Source organism: Corythoichthys intestinalis, chromosome 10, assembly GCF_030265065.1.
Source record: "Corythoichthys intestinalis isolate RoL2023-P3 chromosome 10, ASM3026506v1, whole genome shotgun sequence".
NCBI classification, from domain to species: Eukaryota; Metazoa; Chordata; class Actinopteri; order Syngnathiformes; family Syngnathidae; genus Corythoichthys; species Corythoichthys intestinalis.
In genome coordinates, this window is record NC_080404.1 from 37,514,283 (window position 1) to 37,538,161 (window position 23,879).

Below are 23,879 nucleotides of genomic sequence, written 5' to 3' on the forward strand. Positions count from 1 at the left end.
TCATAACAAGAAAATTCAACTATGTCATTCAACTATGACAATAAACACGTGGTTTTCGGAATGTTATTACAATATAATATTCACATGAAAAAAAAACAGTTACCAGAGTAAAACGAGAATTACGGCTGCCACAAACGATTACTTCGATAATTGACTAATCCTGATTATTTTTGTGATTGGTCGACAAACCTTAAACAACAATCACGTAATAGACTGCTATATTACTCTGGCTTTGACATTTTAGTTTTAAATATGTATTGGAACCATTAAATGTGCTAAGAACTATGAATACTATCTATGTAAGAGTATCATTGTATATGTTTTATTTAAAATCAGATGTCAGTGAATATCTTATTGTGACTACTTACAAAGATAAGCACTTTTCTGTCATTGAAGAGTAAAGAAATCAAAAATCATTCACTGTTAAGAGGCTCAAAGAATAGCATTTGGACCATTTTGAAATAAACACTTTCTCTAAACGATTAAATAATTTTCAAAATTGTTGTTCATTGATTTTATATTCAACTAGTCCATTAATCGGTGCAGCCCTAATCAGAATTCTACAATAAATTTGCAATATTACATTAAAAAGTGTTGCAAACAATAAATTTGTAATGTGACAAGAGCAAATAAGTAAACATTGCAAAATGTCATAAAATTATACGAATAAATCTAGAATAATATAGTAGAGTTGATATACTATTACACAAAAATGTCTACATTACAAGAACCAAATCAAAACTTTTTGAGAAGCCATTCATGTTACTAATGTCAAAAAAAAAAAAAAAAAAAAAAAAGACAACAAAGGTTTACGACTTTTGAGAATAATGTGGCTGTTTTTTCAAGAATAATATCACCTGTCTCCTGTGAGTCATGTTACATTTTTACCAACAAAATGCTAAGTGCTCATTTGAAACCTAAATTGTGTGTGTGTGAGGAGTTTGAATAAGGGGGGAGTCAAGTGGCAATGAGCCGGTTGGAGACCACCTCCTGAAAGGGGGACAGGATGCAGACGGGAAGACAGGCTAGGCCCACTTAGGTGGCCCGGATCTGGATTGGGTCAAGCACTCAGTGCATAGGAAATTTGCCAGCTAATCTCTTGTCCCTTCAAGTGAAAAAAAATGACTTCCAACAGTGACTTTACAAATGTATTTAACAGAATGTCGCATCTACACAATCTATTTAAACTGGTTAGGGGAATGTGTTAAAGAATTTTTTCATTAAAGACAGGCTATGATTATGAAAGGAAGCCGGCATTGTCAAAGTTCTGATTAATTAAAGCGTTGTGTGCTTGAATTCACACTATAAATGCCTTTTTATAATGCTCAGAGACAGCTAGACTAAGTGAAATTTGCTATTCGACAAACCCACCCGGCAAAGAATGTGCTGATAAGATCTCTGTCGCGCGAGCGTTTCAGCAGAAACTATCGAATAATTCGAAACCATTATAATACGGATGCAACGCTACACGTCGGCTTGGAAATACAATAAAATCCAAATATGAAGTCACTGTAGCTGAACTGCAAATTGTGCGTTAATAGAATAATACAGCTCGAGCAGACAGCTCTGAGCGTTATTGTCTAAAGTTGGGTAAAGGGTAATTAATTTGGCTCATTCAGTGTTTTGTTGATGAGAATTGTAATTTATCTTTTTCTCCTTTAGCTCAGACATCCCCACCGTCGACCCCCAATTGTCATTGTCTGAATGGAAATGAAAATCTGAGTCACCCGTACAATATCAAGGTTCAGAGCATTGGCTCAACACTGTGGAACGACAAGCTTGATTTTAATTGCACAACACTGTAAATACACCATTAACACATTTTAAGTTTTAACTAGGAAAGTGGCACATCATGTAGATATGTATCATTGTTTTTGACAAAAACACAATAATGTCATTGGCTCTTATACAGTACTATTGAGGTTGACCCATGTGAAACATTGCTTTTTATAAACATGTAAATTGGAAAAAAAAAAAAAAAAAAATCAAAGTATACCAGAGAAGATGAATAAATTCACTTTAAAAAGCAGCAATGAATTACATGTTCAGAACTTTACATGTTGAAAACCCTATATAGTCCTAAAACAGATTATGTTATATAAGTCTATCCAAGATCATAGAAATGTTCTAATTACAGTATTTATCTTTGAAGTGGTTGTTAATTTTGTATGTATGCATACATGGCAACCCAACAATTAAATCACCGAGCTTCAGTTTAATATATTTCATCATCTGTGCTCTGTATGTTTTTTCTCATTAGATACAACCACTCTTTTCTACCCTCATTATGCCTTTGTGAAATTGAAGTGTGGTCAATTACATACACAGATAAAAGATTTGTTAGACTCAGCCAAAGCATTACAGCCGTCTATTGCTGTAAATAAAGCCAATCAGGCTCCACCTAAATGTTAAATGGTCATGTGCAATCTACATTATGGAGATTGTTTTATGGGGTCAGTGAAAGTGGATGAGCTGCAGTTGTTATTAATAACTCTATGCTGCCACCTTGTGCCAAATTGATGCCAACTCATTGTGCAATGCTGGCTGGCGAGTAATAATGCAGTAAATGGAATGTTGAACACTAACTTTTAGGCCAGGGGTCAGCAACCCAAAATGTTGAAGGAGCCAAATTGGAGCAAAAAAACAAATACAGTTTTCTGCAGCAAAAAAAAATTGAAAGCCTTATATAAGCCTTATAATGAAGGCAACACATGCTGTATGCATATTAGCTACATTGGGATACTATCAAAATGAGTAAATTGGCTACAAATACAGCCTTCATGATTACTGTATTTTCCGCCTCATAATCCGATGTGCCTTATATATGGATCAATATTAGTTAATCATGGCATGACATTCCGTTTAGCTCAGCTCCAGCTTGTGGATGCATGACGCAACGGCAACCACTTTGTTGAGGTGGTTGCAGCTCAACGTTGCATTCGTAGGAAGAATTGACGGAGAATACGTTGTCTTTTAGCCAAAACTCGGCGTATTTAATTTCCATTGACATGCGGATACATCCTCTCTCATTGCTGTCTTCACAGGCAATCCCACAAATCAAAGTCATCAAAGTCAAACACAAAGAAGTAATAAATGTAGCACTTTAGACAATTAAGTCCCATCCTGCCATCTTGTGGCGAAAAGATAATATGTCAATAATAACAAGCAATAGGAACATTATTTTAACATCAACTGAGGACACATTTATGAATACAAAACATTTCCTCCACCATTTCTCTCAACACCCCCACTTGCTCTCATGTTGATGCCTTTTTAACAACCAAATGAAATTTTACATTTCAAATTCCAAAAATAACACTGTCAAACTTCTTCAATTTTAACTTTGTCACAGGTTTTGTCAAGATATCAGCAATCATGTCATCCGTTGTCAGTCAGGTAGCACTCCGCATCTCCTCTTTTGAGTGCGACTCCACTGCACCGGGTACCATCTGCCAACTCGACGCTGTGGTTCTCTGGTTTGAACGTCTCCTGGAAGCTTTTGAATTTGGTCTCGTCAGTGATGATATGAGATGTCGCTCCCGTGTCCACCATCAGGCCTCGTTCCCGGATGCTGTGTGTATCCTGCCGCCTGGTGTCGGGCTGTTCATCTCTCACCTTGAACGCGAAGTCAGGATCTCCATCTTCAGCAATTTTTCTCGCTCCCTCCGGTGTTTCCTTGCATCTGCAAGTGGTGTCTTTGTGCGTGTCCGTTTTGCACCGACTACACTATGTCTTTTGTCGACATGATTTTGCACGGTGACCTTTGATACCACATTTGAAGCACACCAATTCTGTGTCGTCTTTGATCCGGTCACAAGCGTTTGCTTTTGTGGTTTGCTTTGAAGCTCTTGCTTGAGTCATCACTCTGTCGCTTGATTCTGCTGCATTTAATTTTTCCGTTTCTTCAAAACTTCGGAGTTTGGTTTTGAATTCTGAAAATGTCATTTTCTCATCGGTATGCGCCACATGAATTGTAAATGGCTTGTAATTTTCTGGCAGCCCCTTCAAGACCATTGCGATAAGTAGACCATCTGCCATTGTTTCACCTGCATTTCGCAATGCTGTGATGGCGGTCTCAGCTCTTATTATGTAGTCCACTATGCTTTCTTCGGTTCCCTTTTGAAGAGATGTTAGCATGGTGTACAAGTTTATAATCCTGGGTTTTCCCTTCCCAGCATAATATTCCCTTAATATTTTCAGAGTTTTTCTTCCGGGTTTTTCCTTCCCAGCATAATATTCCCTTAATATTTTCAGAGCTTTTCTTCCGTCATTTGGCGCATCTCTCATTATTAACGAAAGGCTTTTATCATCAAGGACTTGTATCATTTCAGCATACGCGTCCGCATTTTTCATTTCATCATTTTCTCTCTCTGCTTCAGTGGTTGGTCCTACCAGCACTGTCTTCTTTAGCCCGATTAGATGAAAATGTCCCAACATTTTAGTTTCCCAGAGTTCATATTTAGCTTCATCTCCGTCAAATGCCAGTTGAGTCAACCTACTTGTTCCTCGTGGATCCATGTTGCTTGTTAGCTTTTTCCGCTAATCAGCAGTCCGTGAGCACGCTGTCCTTCGCGACCTTCTACACGGTGGAAACTGACTTTACCTTCGAATGACTCCTGGGCCCATAACCTGTTGAGGTGGTTGCAGCTCAACGTTGCATTCGTAGGAAGAATTGACGGAGAATAAGTTGTCTTTTAGCCAAAACTCGGCGTATTTAATTTCCATTGACATGCGGATACATCCTCTCTCATTGCTGTCTTCACAGGCAATCCCACAAATCAAAGTCATCAAAGTCAAACACAAAGAAGTAATAAATGTAGCACTTTAGACAATTAAGTCCCATCATGCCATCTTGTGGCGAAAAGATAATATGTCAATAATAACAAGCAATAGGAACATTATTTCAACATCAACTGAGGACACATTTATGAATACAAAACATTTCCTCCACCATTTCTCTCAACACACTTCTACTACTACTATTGCTGTGCCTTATAATGCAGTGTGCCCTACACATGAAAACGGTTTTAAAATAGGCCACTCATTGAAGGTGCGGCTTATACTCCGATGCGCCTGATAGTGCGGAAAATACGGTAAATTTTTATTTTCCCTGCAGTGCATCCTATCGAGAATGACACGCCACGTGACTACTCTTTTGTACGACGCTGCCTTAAGTTTAACTTAATTACAAATTTAATGAATTAGAAGAACGTTTGTGTCATGTTTGTCCTCCTACAGAAACCATAGTAAACACCAAAGAATATATATTTCCTTCCACCATCTTTTTCCATTTTCAAATATTTTTGAAAAAGCTCCAGGGAGCCACTAGGGCAGCACTCAAGAGCCGCATACGGCTATAGAGCTGCGGGTTGCTGACCACCATTCTAGGCCTATTAAAACAACAAAAACAAACATGTACAGTGGGGAGAACAAGTATTTGATACACTGCCAATGGGTTTTCCCATTGACTGTGTATCAAATACGTGTTCTCCCCACTGTAGCTGTGGCAAAAATGTGTTGCAAAACACACAATCAAGCGCAATAAGACATTTTATTGTTGAGTTTTTAAAAAAAAAAAAAAAAAAGGATTTACGTACAAAAAAAATAAAAAATGTAAATCGTTAAGTAACCGCAAATATTTAAAGAAATCAAATTCCTGGTTTGAACTTTCAACTAGGCCTGCAGCTATTGATTATTTTAGTAGTCGATTAATCGATGAACTAGTTAGTTCGAATAATCGAGTAATCGGATAAGGAACATAAAAAATTAAAATAGCTGACCTGAGCCTCTAATGGTATAAAAAAATAAGTAAATGAGGATATACTGGACTGTCTCAGAAAATTAGAATACACAATATTCTAATTTTTTGAGACAGTCCTGTGTATATATACAGGACTGTCTCAAAAAATTAGAATATTGTGTATTCTAATTTCCTGAGACAGTCCAGTATGTAGAACAATAGAACAATTGGCTAACCTACATAGCAAAAGTCCGCTAGTTTTAATGCTATAAAAAGCCAACGTTTTTTTACAATGCTCTTAACAAAGAGTTGAAACACATTTTCCCACAAAAAAAACGTCTAAATATGCCTTTACACTAAATTACGAATGCATTAAAAAAAAAAAAATTAGCTCAAACTTTGCCTATGTTGGTCTTAACATGGAGCAGCTGGATTCAGTTATGTGAAATGAGGCAGATTAGAGGGCAGTGCATCCACCCATATCAATAAAACTAAAGGCAAACCCTTTCAAAACAAACCACTACATTGCCACTTTAATTAAACGAATTCTCGAGGCAGCCAAATTTAATTTGAATATTTTTTCTCTAACCGAATACTCGAGTTAATCGATTAATCGTTGCAGCACTACTTTCAACTACGGATGACACCTCGAGGTCTGATTACTGAAGGCGTTTCCACGCGTACTAGGAAAATGTTGTCTCTTAAAATGAGTTTGCCATTTTATGAACTGCACATATATGAGTATAATTGTTAACAGAGTTCATTGTTAAAAATAATAATAATAATAAAAAAAATAAGAATCAAACTTCAAGGATAAAGTGGTTTATGTATGTGGTTTGTTTAAAGTTTTATTGGGAGGGTTACTCCGAAATGTATTAAATTATGTGTGTGTTTGCACGTTTGCTTCAGTAGATGCCTTTAATGTAATTGCCGTAATGCATTCGTACTTTGTGATATGAACAGTCTAGATAGTATAAACACGTTAAAACACATTATTTCTCTTTCGTACTACATTGTTGAACGGGCTGTTTACAATGTGAGGAAATGACGTCGCAATGTTGTGAATTGCTAATAAGCTTGCATACACACTCAGAACCAATTTGACTCCATCATCCTGAACTGAATCCCACCTCAGGAATAATTTTGAGTCAACGTAAGAGCCATTCATGTCCTAACACATTTGGACACAGTAAGTCAATTAAAATCAGCGTCGTTTTCGATTATTAATAAGCCGAGGCATATTGGTTAGCCTCTTAGCTATTAGCAATTTACCTTTGGATTGACAGTCTTCCACTTACGTCATTTTTAAAGAAAGAAAGCGTGCCATTTCCCGTCGTAATTGAAAAATGAGATGAATATTGTCGTCGTATAGGGAGCATAAGTTGGAAATAATGCCTCCGTTTTGCTTCGAGTGTGCTGTAAAGTAACACAGGAGGTTAGCTCTGGTAGCATTGCTAACGACTATCTGAGAATTGATGCAGAAAGACAACCTTCATAAAGAGCTTTTGAATTGACATAGCCTATGCACCTTAATCATGTTTGTGTGTATTACTTTGTCTGTACTTTTAAAAATTCTAAATGTCACATGTTGAGACTGACAAAATATATTAGCCGTTTTTTTTTTAATTAAGTGTCGTAATACGTTTCACAACTTGTTCACGTAAGAGCGCCCTATATTTAGTCTGTACGTTTGGTATGGGGTCGACCGGACCGCTCTCACCGGTATAGTTGTTCTCACTTCAGAAACCACCATGGACCTCCACAAAATCATCCACGGTGCGTTGCAGGACTTCTTACTGACTTACATCCCTGATGCAGATCTCAGGTCAGTGCTCCTCTCGATTTATCGTTTTTTTCTGACCTCTTTGGTGTCGTTAACTGAGGTAGACGTCCGATCCCTTAGGACTGGGAAGGCTGTTGGCATAAGCGGATTTTAGGGGGGGGCTGGTGTCTGAGAAGTGTCATTGCATGTAACTGTCTTTCCTATAGATATAAAAGTTGTAAAGCAATAAAACTGCAACAAAAATGAATGAAATGAACAAAAAAAAATATTTTTATAATGGGTCAAAATTATTTTTCGAAAAGATCATGTGACTAGCAGTTTAGACGGTCGTTGGCTGCATATAATTTTCAAAAACAAAAAAATTAGGGGAGGGCAATTTTATTTTTCAAATGATTTTTTTATTTGATTGAAGCAACTTTTTGGGGGGATTGAATCATTTAGACACAAATGTCCTCCCCATATTATGGCCCAAACATAAAAAGGATTTCTTCAATCAAAGGCAACTTTTTCAGTGAAAAATTAAGTGTTCAAATGCAAATTTTTCAATCTCCAATATTTTTTCGCATTCAAAAACTTTTTTGATTGAGATTTTTCTTTTTTTGATTGACTTTTCTTTTTGAAAATATTTTTTTGAAGCAACTAATTTTTTGTTTGAATGATAAAGACAAAAATGTCCTAGCCAAAATGTGGCACAAATCAACATTACTTCAATCAAAAAAGTTGCTTCAATAAAAAAAAATATATATATACTTCAATCAAAAAAGAAAAAAAAAAATCAAAGAAAAATAGCTTTCACATGTATTTTTTTGTTTCCCATTTATTTTTGCATTCAAACACTTTTTTTTTTTATTAGAGCGACCTTTTCTGGGGTTGAAAATATATATTTTGATTGAAGCAACTTTTTTTATTGAAGAAACTTTTTTGGATTGAATAATAAAGACACAAATCTACCTCTACAGTATATGGTTCCGCCCAGGGGATACAATTTTTGACTGGGGTAACTACATTGGCACGACACCGACAGGCGTACAATATTCAACGGATGACGATCTTGGCGAAAAATATTGTCTAAGCAGCCTGATTTAGAATTCCCCTCAAGAATGATGGGAAACAAAAAAATTGTCTCATTGTCAACTTATTATTATTAATATTCTTGTAAGTTAATTTTATTGCTGACACTGCGTTTCGGTGTCATGTTGCATGTTTTGCCCCCCCCCCACTCCCCGCCCCAATAATCAAACCCCGCCTATGGCTGTCGGCGATCATTCGCTGCCAGCCACTCTCAGTCCAAATAGATTGCACGTCTATTGCCGTCACTGTCACTGTAAAAATGCTGTGTTGAATATTTTTTTAAATGCAGCACTTTGGATGATGTCCTCCTGTCATACATCACCGGAGTTCTGGAAGATCTCGGCTCACAGCAGAGTGTGGAGGAGAACTTTGATGTGGAGGTCTTTGCCGAGATGCTGGAGGCATACATACCGGGTTTTGCTGAAATTGATAGGTCAGAACAACAACAAAAAAAGTTCTAAAAATGCAATAATTTAAGTTTGTTCTCTGTTTTAATGTCTCAGTGTCAAAGTGTGTGAAATGATGTTCAGCCTGGCATCCACGCTTACCAAAGCTCGAACCTCAGGTACTTCTACTCTTTGGTTACCACTCTGCTTGGCGCTGATTCATATTCATTATGTGAATGTGTTCCTTTCTAGCGGACGGAGAAAACAACATGGTTAAGCCGCAAGACGCCTCCTTGAAAATTGCAGCTCGCCTACTGAGTGAACCGCAGACTGGCAGGGACATGCAGCGCTTACAAACACAGACAGAGGGCGCCACCGCTGAAGTAATCCGCAGTAGTAAAATGAGTATCGTTTAAAATTTCAATTAGAGAATTTTGAATTCTGCGTTCTCAGCTAGCAGCATCAGAACTGGAAATCCAGGAGCAGCATCTTTTGGAAATGTTCCCAAAGTGCAGCCTCTCCGAGGCCCGCAGTGCTCTATCTATCGCCAAAGGAGACATGGAGGAAGCCGTACGCCTCATCATCGAAGGCGACGTCCAACTCAGCCCTACGCCGCTCAACGTCAGTCCACCCTTGTGTCATGTTAATGTTGTGTTGTAGAAGAAGTTGGCGCAAATTCCTTTTTGTTTCCTCAGGTAAATCAAGGGAAGAATATCTCCCCTGTGGCAGATCAAAAACTGAAAGAAAGCATCCTTGAGAAGTAAGTGACTGACCACAGGCGTTTTTTTAACTGTTGTATGGTCATAATTATGAGAGTCCATGAATCGTGCAAACTTATCGATGATCAAATTAATCGATGACACTTCTGATAGTAGATTAATCATTTAGCTTCAGTTATAAATTGGCCAACTCCTTTTTGCCATGAATCGAGCAATCGACAAAATAGATAGAAAGACAAACTTATAGACAAGCACTATTGAAACGCCACATTAAATTTTATAATTAGGGTAAAACCAGAATAAAACAACAGACAAACACTTTTGAGTCATTCCATATTCCTAACCTAACCATTAATAGCTGTAATTAAGTAGATAATTGAACATAATGCAAAGGAAAAAAGAAAAAAAAGTATCTTCCCTCTCGAGTGAGGCGATGTCCTCTTGTTTCACAAGATCGAAAATGGTGTTGGCTTTGTGGCAGACTACCATCTCGGTGATTGTGTCCCCAGCGATTTCCTATTCATTAAGCCAGAGAAGTCTTTCCATCATCATGAAACTGACTCCTCTTGCATGATAGTCAAGCTCTTCGAAAGAGTTAATGCATTGATGGCTTCCTTCTGTTTCAAGATGGTGCCTATTTCACTGTTCGTGACTAGTATTGTAGTGAACAGTATTCGGGCTTAACCTTTTATTGCCAAATGTATCACATTTGATACACCTAAAATTTCATGATTTTGAGAGTGAGAGTAATTCAGAATTTTGACATATCTTTTAGGGGGGGAAAATGATGGATGCAAGTCAACACATGCAACCGCAGGTTCCGTGAGAAAAAAAAAAACAGGATTTAGCGAGGGTTATAGATATTAGAGCGCTGATTACACATATTCATTTTGACATTTCTTTTTACAAATTTGAAAAAAAGATTTCACTAGGACCTTATTTTTCGAATTTTGGGATTCTCTGATAATTGCTTCATGTTGCAGGTCTTTAAGGGTTAAAAAAAAACAAAAAACTCTTCGTGAGACAAAAACGTGAGGAGACCTGTGCTCTTTTGGCGAGGACGTCGAGCCCGCTATAACACCAACACTGTCGCACCTGTGCACATCATCGTACTGCAACACCCAAATTAAAACCTCCTCAACAATAGGCCAATAGGAGAGAAGAATCGCTTTACTGAAGCATATTGGGAAAGATTATGACCAATAGGGAAGAAGGATCTTATGGTGCAACATTTTAAAGCAGGAAGTACATATGTATCTTAATACAATATTGTATAGTATTTTTGCCTCTCGTAACCTGAAATTTCTTTCATAACAAGAGGAAATAGTTTCCCGTTTAGGCGTTTTGTAACATGAAAATTAAGTTTGTAGAGTAGACGTACAACTGTAGTTGTTTTATAAATTGGCCAAATCCTTTTTAAGCCTTTTAAATGTAAATAAATGTTTTTTTTTGTTTGTTTTGGTTTTTTTATTTATTTATTTATTCTTGGAAAAAAAAGAAAAGCAAACAAAAACTAAATATTATATATTCAATATTGTTTTTTAAAAAGCATGTTTTAAAAACGAGGGGGAAAAGCTGCATATTCTTTGTATTTTTAGAAAAACTGATTAACTTTGCAATTAATCAAAATTATATTTGCAAACATCTGCTTTTCACTTTGAAAAACAATGATAGATACTTAGTATTAGTACCCCAACTTTTTGTCAGTGCGTTGCAGTTACAACTAAAATCTTAAGAGCAGATGTATAAAACAGTAAATAGCGTAATATATGAAAAGATTAATCGGCTAATATTTTTTGTTTTTTAAATCAGTGATGGCTGAACTATCGAAATAGGCATTTGTGGCACTGTGGCGACCCCTAAAAGCTCAAACCAAAAATATGAAAAATAATCATAAATCAAAATAATTTATAGCAACCGTAATAATCACACATGGACAACGCCCAGTCCATTTTTAATTGGGAGGTACAAGCAGTGAATAATCACAGCCAGTCTTCCCTATCCAAAGGGATTGAACGTCTTATTCCCCTAAAACTTTTTTTCCAGATACATGCTCGTCGATAACGAAGAGGACAAGAAAACGCATCGACCCGTCGCCCCTAAAGAGGTAAAAAGTCCTGCAGAACCTGTTTGTCGGGCAAACACGCAGCCGGTTTTAATTCAAGTTCTATTTCCATTCGGAACAGGCCCCCAAGAAGCTGGTTCGCTACCACGGCAACCAGGTGGTGAGCACCAAAGGAGAACGCTATCAGGTGGTGAAGAAAAATGAAACTGACGACATGAAGAAGACGTATGTCAACCTCAAGCCGGCGCGCAAATACCGATTTCATTGACAACACAGTCGTCTTTTATTTATATCATTACTCTGGTTTGGATTTTTTTTCCAAAGCTTGTGAGCTTTTTCTTATTGATATTTTCATGGTTTCCACATTTGTTTTTGGATATATTTCATGTTTTCATTTTGGTCGTGATTTTGTTTTAAGTGCTCTTTTTGTACATTGTTTATTGTCCTTTGTGGTGTTGAAATGAAAGAACAGTATCCCTTCACTAATTCTAAAAGTGTTGCTTTGGCACTATTTTATCAGGAATTATAGGTCATTTGTGGGGATAACTGTATCGAAATTTATGTCAACTTCTAGCGGTGCTTTATATATTTTCTTATGTCAACTGCTTGTACAATATGAGAACTCTTTTTATTTCGTATTTTATTTGGGTTTTTTTGCCATGCCGTCAAGACTGATTTATGATCGTTTGCACTGTGGTTTCTCCTCCAGATAATGCGACGTACTGTCCAGATATTATTTTATAGTATATTAAAACTAGTGTTTCTGAGTAATTACATATTTTAGATTTGTGGGTATATTTAAGATTAGATCCCATTTTTTCTATTACTGTCACATCATTTACATCAAAGAGCTGTGTCTGTATAAGCTAAACATTTGTATCATTTCAAATGGAAAAATAGGAAAGAGATTTAAACTTACAATTGGGAAAAACATGCAAGTCAAAATTGTGATTTTGTCCAAAGGAAAAAAACATTTTGGATTTAAGAGTCACAAATTTGGAGATACATGTTTTTATTGGACAATATGCTTGATTGACAAACATAGTAACATTTAGCAACTTAGTTGTGTACAGCAGTGCCTTGAGATAAGAGTTCATTTTGTAACCATGCTTCTAACTCAAAACTAGGGCGATCCGTCAAAAGAAAAACTTCTTTTATATCGTCTGATCTGTATTATAATTAGCTTTTTTTTAACTTGATTTATTGTTCAAAGACAAAAGGTCAACTGATTGGCTGTTGCCATACACATTTGTGTAACATTTGACCGCAGATCACCAAAACCAACCTCAAATTTTTCACAATCAACAATCCCAGTCATATAATCGTCCTGCCCGATTGGAAATACTCTCAAAGCAGTTTTCTTTTTAAAATTAATGGTGACATTTTCCATTCCAACCTTCTTAAACTCTTCAATCAGGTCACATCTCAAAGCCCCACTGTACTCATCACATTGCAGAGTATCATGAAATCTTGGGTTTTGTGAATTTGGTGTGTTTTTTTTTTTTTTTTTAACCATTAGGAGTGAGCTCTAAAGTTCCACACTGGTCAATTGTGTGTATCTACTGCATACTCTTTCATTCATAACTGAGTGATTATACAGCAACAGTGGTGTCTGTGACTGATATGATGATCGGTATTACTGTAACGCGTGCCGTGGCTGTTGACTGAACTTGTAACCCTCTTGCTTTGACGAAAACGCACAATTTATAGTAAAGACTAATTTTGTAGATTATCGTGTTGCTGTTGTTCTATTTCTTCCATCAAAATTTGGTTCTTAACCTGGGTTCGATCAAACATCAGGGGTTTGGTGAGTAAGTCTAAGGCAGGGGTGCCCAAGTCCAGTCCTCGAGAGCCCCTATCCAGCTTGTTTTCCATTTCTCCCTCCTCCAACACACCCGACTCAAATAATGAGGATCATTATCAGGCTCCTGCAGGGCTTGCTGATGAGCTGATCATTTGATTCAGGTGTGTTAAAGGAAGGAGACATGGAAAACAAGCTGGATAGGGGCTCTCGAGGACCGGACTTGGGCACCCCTGGTCTAAGGGGTTCGGCAAAGGTAAAGAAACGCAGAGCCCTATTTTAGTTCGCTGGGCAAAGTGTCTTTTTAGACCAGGTTTTGGACTGGTTTGCTCCAATTTACAGGCTTATACTATTTCTTTTAACTGCTAGTCCTCAATCTGATGGGAGGAGGAACTGGTTTGTACAGTGGAAGGTTGACTCGCACTTGGTATGAGGAAATACAACAGACCAATGGGCAACATAGTCTCAAATTTTGACCTGTTTATAAAGCATGCTGTCAAAATAAGAATTCTAAACGGGAATTTGCTAAACTATTAGCTTGCTAGCTTAGATATATCGGTTTTGAATTGAAAAAAAATTGCTTTATTATTTCATTCCGAAGCAATGTTAAGAACTAGGGTTGTTCCAATCATGTTTTTTTGCTCCCGATCCGATCCCGATCGTTTTAGTTTGAGTATCTGCCGATCCCGATATTTCCCGATCCGATCCGTGACTGTGCGAAGTGGCACCAATTGATATATCTTCTCTGCTTTGGGAAATAACATAGGGTGTTAAGAAAAAGATCAAGCACTACCTTTCTTCCCCACATTGCTTCCCATGATATTTCTAATCGTAGGGAGAGAGATTGTAAGGCTTTAGCCAATTAAAAGAAGGCTCCAAAGGCTGCCAAAATTCACTCTACTCATTTTACGCTGCCTCTTAGCTCTATATATAGGTAAAACGGCGCCATTACAGATTGAACGCGACAATGATGTGAGTGGGTCGTGCAGTGAATGCATTAATTGCGTTAAATATTTTAACGTGATAAAAACTGATTACCGCCGTTAAATTTGATAAATTTGATAACCCTACTTTAAGCCCAAACTAAAGACTCTGGATGAGTGTAACATATTATGTCTGTAACGTTAAATACAATTAGAAAACGATTTCATTAAAATATATATATATATTAAAAAAAGGCATGTCCGATATTTTTTTGCCGATTCCGATACTTTGAAAATGACGTGATCGGACCCGATCGATCGGGATGACATCTCTATTATGAACCACTGATCTAAATTACTCTAATTCGCTGCCAAAGATAATCGTTGGCTGGCAGCCCCTTCCAGTAGAAATACTGTCAATGCCACTGAAATATCTTTATTCCATCATCAACAATATATTCATCTGTAAACATTCTTTAATTCTAGAAACAACGACAAAAAGAATTAGTTGAACACAGCAAATAACACCATCACCAAGTTGTGTAGCGGGTACAATCGGGAAAAACAAGTCCAAATTTTGTGATTTGAATAAAACAATTTAAAGTTACATGCTTCACATTAGTACAACTAGTTGGCAGCATGTTGACAGGAAGTGTAAACAAGCAAAAATGCAAACTGTTTATTTGAATGTTGAACTTTGATGAGGTATTTTGACTTTTTTCAAGTAAAGACAAATTCTACAGTAAAGTGTCTGCATCACCATGCAAAAAATGTCCTGCAAATTGTCTCTTCAAAATCATAAAATGTTGTACGTATTGCCTTTTTAGTGGCATTGCTGCGTCACTTTCAATAAGGGTTGCAGAATCTTTTAGAATGTTTTTTGAAACAGACCATGAGAATTAAAACAAAAAAATGAGAAATTTCCTGAATTGAAGTTTATTAGTTACATAAATTGAATAACCTTCAAGTTCAAATGGATTAGACATCTCACTGTTAATGGCAGTCAATGTTAACTCCCATGAATTCCTATTGCAACATTACAATTTGGAAAACAGTGAAACCTTGAGGATAAGAGTCCTAATTTGTCCAGTGACGAAGCGCATAACTCAAGTCACTCAACACATTCAGTGTCGGAAGTGATTTGACATATGAATGTTTTGGAGGTAATTTCCTGGAAGCTTTACTTTAATACTTCCAGCTTTTTTGTAACCCTGCTTTCGACTTCAATTGTTACCTTGGTCTTTCCAAGGGAAAGAACAAGGTTATGTTGTTGTACAACTTTATTGTACTTCTTTATTATTATTCTTTATTACCTTGGTCTTTCCAAAGGAAAGAACAAGGTAATGATATTCTACAACTTTATTGTACTTATTACCTTGGTCTTTCTGAAGGAAAGAACAAGGTTATGTTGTTGTGCAACTTTATTACCTTGGTCTTTCTGAAAGAAAGAACAAGGTATTGTTATTGTGCAACTTTATTACCTTGGTCTTTCTGAAAGAAAGAACAAGGTATTGTTATTGTGCAACTTTATTGTACTTATTACCTTGGTCTTTCTGAAAGAAAGAACAAGGTATTGTTATTGTGCAACTTTATTGTACTTATTATTTATTCATCTTATTCTCCGCGTTTTTTTGAGCCAACGCACAGCCCAAACCGTAGCACCGATCGGCACAGTTCAAGTATCGGCACGACCGGAATTTTCGCGTGACGATGGGAATTTTTCAAACCGCCACGAAAAATTTTCCGTTCGCCCGTAAACGGCAATTTTCCGAAAAATAAAAAAAGTTTCAAAATGTATCTAGTCCTACAATTTTTGACCAAATCACATAATTTGGGCATCAAAAATTCCGGGACGGTGAGGGGCATAAAAGTTGTATACAGAATTTGGCAAAAATTTACGGTTCCCCGGAAATTTGCCAAAAACTTTCCTATTCATTTTGAATGGAAAAAAAACGCGCGCTTCACAGCCCGAACCGTTAGACCGATCGGCACCGTTCAAGTATCGGCACGACCGGAATTTTCGCGTGACACAGGAAACTTTAAAAATGGCCCCGAAAATTTTTCCGTTCGTCCGTAAACGGCAATTTTCCGTGAAAAAAAAAAAAGTTTCAAAATGTATCTAGTCCTACAATTTTTGACCAAATCACATAATTTGGGCATCAAAAATTCCGGGACGGTGAGGGGCATAAAAGTTGTATACAGAATTTGGAAAAAAATTACGCTTCCTCGGAAATTTGCCAAAAACTATCCCATTCATTTCGAATGGGAAAAGTCCCATTCACTTCCAATGGGATTTCCAATGGAATTTACATTGCATTGATGCCATTGACGGCCATGCATGTCGAATCTACTGATGCCAATGTACTTGGATTCAACTGACTATATAGATGTCGATGCCATTGACTGCCATGGACGTCCAAAATTTTTCCCATTCATTTTCAATGGGGAAAAAACAAAATTACCCCAAATCAACAGAAAATGACCAGATATCAATAGGACGTGTCCCCCAAACTTCCCCAATTCCATTGACGCTTATGAAGGGTGCCGCCATTGACTTACATGGACGTCCAAAATTTTTCCCATTCATTTTCAATGGGGAAAAAACTAAATTTCTCCAAATCAACAGAAAATGACCAGATATCAATAGGACGTATATCCCAAACGTCCCCAATTCCATTGACGCTTATGGGGGGTGCTGCCATTGACGTCCATGGACGTCCAAAATTTTACCCATTCATTTTCAATGGGAAATTTTTTTTTTTCCCCAAATCAACAGAAAATGACTAGATATCAATAGGACCTGTCCCCCAAATGTCCCCGATTGCATTGCTACTTATGGAGGGTGATGCCATTGACGTCCAGGGACGTCCAAACTTCCCATTCATTTCCAATGGCATTTCTTCATGTTTGTTCATTCTTTTGATGCCAATGTACTTGGATTCCATTGACGGTTATGTAAGTTGATACCATTGACGTCCATGGACGTCCAAAATTTTTCCCATTCATTTTCAATGGGAATTTTTTTTTTTTCCCCAAATCAACAGAAAATGACTAGATATCATTAGGACGTGTCCCCCAAATGTCCCCGATTGCATTACCGCTTATGGGGGGTGATGCCATTGACGTCCATGGACGTCCAAACTTCCCAATCATTTCCAAAGCCATTTCTTCATGTTTGTTCATTTTATTGATGCCAATGTACTTGGATTCCATTGACGCTTATGTAAGTTGATACCATTGACGTCCATGGACGTCCAAAATTTTTCCCATTCATTTTCAATGGGATTTTTTTTTTTTTTTCCCAAATCAACAGAAAATGACTAGATATCATTAGGACGTTTCCCCCAAATGTCCCCGATTGCATTGCCGCTTATGGAGGGTGATGCCATTGACGTTCATGGACGTCTAAACTTCCCATTCATTTCCAATGGCATTTCTTCATGTTTGTTCATTTTATTGATGCCAATGTACTTGGATTCCATTGACGCTTATGTAAGTTGATACCATTGACGTCCATGGACGTCCAAAATTTTTCCCATTCATTTTCAATGGGAAATTTTTTTTTTTCCCCAAATCAACAGAAAATGACTAGATATCAATAGGACCTGTCCCCCAAATGTCCCCGATTGCATTGCTACTTATGGAGGGTGATGCCATTGACGTCCAGGGACGTCCAAACTTCCCATTCATTTCCAATGGCATTTCTTCATGTTTGTTCATTCTTTTGATGCCAATGTACTTGGATTCCATTGACGGTTATGTAAGTTGATACCATTGACGTCCATGGACGTCCAAAATTTTTCCCATTCATTTTCAATGGGAATTTTTTTTTTTTCCCCAAATCAACAGAAAATGACTAGATATCATTAGGACGTGTCCCCCAAATGTCCCCGATTGCATTACCGCTTATGGGGGGTGATGCCATTGACGTCCATGGACGTCCAAACTTCCCAATCATTTCCAAAGCCATTTCTTCATGTTTGTTCATTTTATTGATGCCAATGTACTTGGATTCCATTGACGCTTATGTAAGTTGATACCATTGACGTCCATGGACGTCCAAAATTTTTCCCATTCATTTTCAATGGGATTTTTTTTTTTTTTTCCCAAATCAACAGAAAATGACTAGATATCATTAGGACGTGTCCCCCAAATGTCCCCGATTGCATTACCGCTTATGGGGGGTGATGCCATTGACGTCCATGGACGTCCAAACTTCCCAATCATTTCCAAAGCCATTTCTTCATGTTTGTTCATTTTATTGATGCCAATGTACTTGGATTCCATTGACGCTTATGTAAGTTGATACCATTGACGTCCATGGACGTCCAAAATTTTTCCCATTCATTTTCAATGGGAAATTTTTTTTTTTCCTCAAATCAACAGAAAATGACTAGATATCATTAGGACGTGTCCCCCAAATGTCCCCGATTGCATTGCCGCTTATGGGGGGTGATGCCATTGACCTCCATGGACGTCCAAACTTCCCATTCATTTCCAAAGGCATTTCTTCATGTTTGTTCATTCTATTGATGCCAATGTACTTGGATTCCATTGACGCTTATGTAAGTTGATACATTTGACGTCCATGGACGTCCAAAATTTTTCCCATTCATTTTCAATGGGATTTTTTTTTTTTTCCCAAATCAACAGAAAATGACTAGATATCATTAGGACGTGTCCCCCAAATGTCCCCGATTGCATTGCCGCTTATGGAGGGTGATGCCATTGACGTTCATGGACGTCCAAACTTCCCATTCATTTCCAATGGCATTTCTTCATGTTTGTTCATTTTATTGATGCCAATGTACTTGGATTCCATTGACGCTTATGTAAGTTGATACCATTGACGTCCATGGACGTCCAAAATTTTTCCCATTCATTTTCAATGGGAAATTTTTTTTTTTTCCCAAATCAACAGAAAATGACTACATATCAATAGGACGTGTCCCCCAAACTTCCCCGATTCCATTAACAATTATGGAGGGTGCTGCCATTGACGGACATGGACGTCCAATTCTCCCAATCTTTTCTAATGGCTTTAACTTTGTTTAGTGCCAATGACTGGCATTATGGTCCATTCTATTGATAGACCTGAGTGGGGCTAAGATTTGTATCTCCACAGAGGAAAGACCAAGGTGTGTAATTTCTCCCGAAATTGCAGTTTCTAGTTATTTATTCATCTTATTCTCCGCGTTTTTTTGAGCCAACGCACAGCCCAAACCGTAGCACCGATCGGCACAGTTCAAGTATCGGCACGACCGGAATTTTCGCGTGACGATGGGAATTTTTCAAACCGCCACGAAAAATTTTCCGTTCGCCCGTAAACGGCAATTTTCCGAAAAATAAAAAAAGTTTCAAAATGTATCTAGTCCTACAATTTTTGACCAAATCACATAATTTGGGCATCAAAAATTCCGGGACGGTGAGGGGCATAAAAGTTGTATACAGAATTTGGCAAAAATTTACGGTTTCCCGGAAATTTGCCAAAAACTTTCCTATTCATTTTGAATGGAAAAAAAACGCGCGCTTCACAGCCCGAACCGTTAGACCGATCGGCACCGTTCAAGTATCGGCACGACCGGAATTTTCGCGTGACACAGGAAACTTTACAAATGGCCCCGAAAAATTTTCCGTTCGTCCGTAAACGGCAATTTTCCGTGAAAAAAAAAAAAGTTTCAAAATGTATCTAGTCCTACAATTTTTGACCAAATCACATAATTTGGGCATCAAAAATTCCGGGACGGTGAGGGGCATAAAAGTTGTATACAGAATTTGGAAAAAAATTACGCTTCCTCGGAAATTTGCCAAAAACTATCCCATTCATTTCGAATGGGAAAAGTTCCCATTCACTTCCAATGGGATTTCCAATGGAATTTACATTGCATTGATGCCATTGACGGCCATGCATGTCGAATCTACTGATGCCAATGTACTTGGATTCAATTGATTATATGGATGTCGATGCCATTGACTGCCATGGACGTCCAAAATTTTTCCCATTCATTTTCAATGGGGAAAAAACAAAATTACCCCAAATCAACAGAAAATGGCCAGATATCAATAGGACGTGTCCCCCAAACTTCCCCAATTCCATTGACGCTTATGAAGGGTGCCGCCATTGACTTACATGGACGTCCAAAATTTTTCCCATTCATTTTCAATGGGGAAAAAAATAAATTTCTCCAAATCAACAGAAAATGACCAGATATCAATAGGACGTATACCCCAAACGTCCCCAACTCCATTGACGCTTATGGGGGGTGCTGCCATTGACGTCCATGGACGTCCAAAATTTTACCCATTCATTTTCAATGGGAATTTTTTTTTTTTCCCCAAATCAACAGAAAATGACTAGATATCAATAGGACGTGTCCCCCAAATATCCCCGATTGCATTGCTGCTTATGGAGGGTGATGCCATTGACGTCCAGGGACGTCCAAACTTCCCATTTATTCCAATGGCATTTCTTCATGTTTGTTCATTCTATTGATGCCAATGTACTTGGATTCCATTGACGCTTATGTAAGTTGATACCATTGACGTCCATGGACGTCCAAAATTTTACCCATTCATTTTCAATGGGAATTTTTTTTTTTTTCCCAAAATCAACAGAAAATGACTAGATATCAATAGGACGTGTCCCACAAATATCCCCGATTGCATTGCTGCTTATGGAGGGTGATGCCATTGACGTCCAGGGACGTCCAAACTTCCCATTTATTCCAATGGCATTTCTTCATGTTTGTTCATTCTATTGATGCCAATGTACTTGCATTCCATTGACGCTTATGTAAGTTGATACCATTGACGTCCATGGACGTCCAAAATTTTTCCCATTCATTTTCAATGGGAATTTTTTTTTTTTCCCCAAATCAACAGAAAATGACTAGATATCAATAGGACGTTTCCCCCAAATGTGCCCGATTGCATTGCCGCTTATGGAGGGTGATGCCATTGACGTCCACGGACGTCCAAACTTCCCATTAATTTCCAATGGCATTTCTTCATGTTTGTTCATTTTATTGATGCCAATGTACTTGGATTCCATTGACGCTTATGTAAGTTGATACCATTGACGTCCATGGACGTCCAAAATTTTTCCCATTCATTTTCAATGGGAAATTTTTTTTTTTTCCCAAATCAACAGAAAATGACTAGATATCAATAGGACCTGTCCCCCAAATGTCCCCGATTGCATTGCTGCTTATGGAGGGTGATGCCATTGACGTCCAGGGACGTCCAAACTTCCCATTCATTTCCAATGGCATTTCTTCATGTTTGTTCATTCTTTTGATGCCAATGTACTTGGATTCCATTGACGGTTATGTAAGTTGATACCATTGACGTCCATGGACGTCCAAAATTTTTCCCATTCATTTTCAATGGGAAATTTTTTTTTTTCCCCAAATCAACAGAAAATGACTAGATATCATTAGGACGTGTCCCCCAAATGTCCCCGATTGCATTGCCGCTTATGGGGGGTGATGCCATTGACGTCCATGGACGTCCAAACTTCCCATTCATTTCCAAAGGCATTTCTTCATGTTTGTTCATTCTATTGATGCCAATGTACTTGGATTCCATTGACGCTTATGTAAGTTGATACCATTGACGTCCATGGACGTCCAAAATTTTTCCCATTCATTTTCAATGGTAATTTTTTTTTTTCCCCAAATCAACAGAAAATGACTAGATATCATTAGGACGTGTCCCCCAAACTTCCCCGATTCCATTAACAATTATGAAAGGTGCCGCCATTGACGTCCATGGACGTCCAATTCTCCCATTCATTTCTAATGGCTTTTACTTTGTTTTGTGCCAATGACTGGCATTATGATCCATTCTATTGATAGACCTGAGTGGGGCTAAGATCTGTATCACCACAGAGGAAAGACCAAGGTGTGTAATTTCTCCCGAAATTGCAGTTTCTAGTTGTACTTATTATTTATTCATCTTATTCTCCGCGTTTTTTTGAGCCAACGCACAGCCCAAACCGTAGCACCGATCGGCACAGTTCAAGTATCGGCACGACCGGAATTTTCGCGTGACGATGGGAATTTTTCAAACCGCCACGAAAAATTTTCCGTTCGCCCGTAAACGGCAATTTTCCGAAAAATAAAAAAAGTTTCAAAATGTATCTAGTCCTACAATTTTTGACCAAATCACATAATTTGGGCATCAAAAATTCCGGGACGGTGAGGGGCATAAAAGTTGTATACAGAATTTGGCAAAAATTTACGGTTCCCCGGAAATTTGCCAAAAACTTTCCTATTCATTTTGAATGGAAAAAAAACGCGCGCTTCACAGCCCGAACCGTTAGACCGATCGGCACCGTTCAAGTATCGGCACGACCGGAATTTTCGCGTGACACAGGAAACTTTACAAATGGCCCGGAAAATTTTTCCGTTCGTCCGTAAACGGCAATTTTCCGTGAAAAAAAAAAAAGTTTCAAAATGTATCTAGTCCTACAATTTTTGACCAAATCACATAATTTGGGCATCAAAAATTCCGGGACGGTGAGGGGCATAAAAGTTGTATACAGAATTTGGAAAAAAATTACGCTTCCTCGGAAATTTGCCAAAAACTATCCCATTCATTTCGAATGGGAAAAGTCCCATTCACTTCCAATGGGATTTCCAATGGAATTTACATTGCATTGATGCCATTGACGGCCATGCATGTCGAATCTACTGATGCCAATGTACTTGGATTCAATTGATTATATGGATGTCGATGCCATTGACTGCCATGGACGTCCAAAATTTTTCCCATTCATTTTCAATGGGGAAAAAACAAAATTACCCCAAATCAACAGAAAATGACCAGATATCAATAGGACGTGTCCCCCAAACTTCCCCAATTCCATTGACGCTTATGAAGCGTGCCGCCATTGACTTCCATGGACGTCCAAAATTTTTCCCATTCATTTTCAATGGGGAAAAAACTAAATTTCTCCAAATCAACAGAAAATGACCAGATATCAATAGGACGTATACCCCAAACGTCCCCAACTCCATTGACGCTTATGGGGGGTGCTGCCATTGACGTCCATGGACGTCCAAAATTTTACCCATTCATTTTCAATGGGAATTTTTTTTTTTTCCCCAAATCAACAGAAAATGACTAGATATCAATAGGACCTGTCCCCCAAATGTCCCCGATTGCATTGCCGCTTATGGAGGGTGATGCCATTGACGGCCATGGACGTCCAATTCTCCCAATCTTTTCTAATGGCTTTTACTTTGTTTAGTGCCATTGACTGGCATTATGGTCCATTCTATTGATAGACCTGAGTGGGGCTAAGATCTGTATCTCCACAGAGGAAAGACCAAGGTGTGTAATTTCTCCCGAAATTGCAGTTTCTAGTTATTATTATTACCTTGGTCTT

The 23,879-nt window shown here is 37.9% G+C and overlaps 1 protein-coding gene across 2 annotated transcripts; it reads left to right on the forward strand.

Annotated features, from left to right (window-relative positions):
- The first annotated feature begins 6,763 nt into the window (after nt 1-6,763).
- cuedc2 (CUE domain containing 2) lies at nt 6,764-13,483 on the forward strand. 2 transcript variants are annotated; one of them, XM_057848231.1, is made up of 9 exons: nt 6,764-6,929; nt 7,484-7,565; nt 8,884-9,027; nt 9,098-9,159; nt 9,233-9,363; nt 9,434-9,601; nt 9,676-9,740; nt 11,746-11,806; nt 11,886-13,483. In XM_057848231.1, the coding sequence occupies exons 2-9, from the start codon at nt 7,492-7,494 to the stop codon at nt 12,030-12,032; spliced, it is 852 nt and encodes a 283-aa protein (XP_057704214.1). In that variant the 5' UTR covers nt 6,764-6,929; nt 7,484-7,491; the 3' UTR covers nt 12,033-13,483. The 2 variants fall into 2 exon arrangements, with proteins under 2 accessions (XP_057704214.1, XP_057704215.1); XM_057848232.1 differs by having other exon boundaries at nt 6,771-6,893.
- The last annotated feature ends 10,396 nt before the right edge of the window (nt 13,484-23,879 follow it).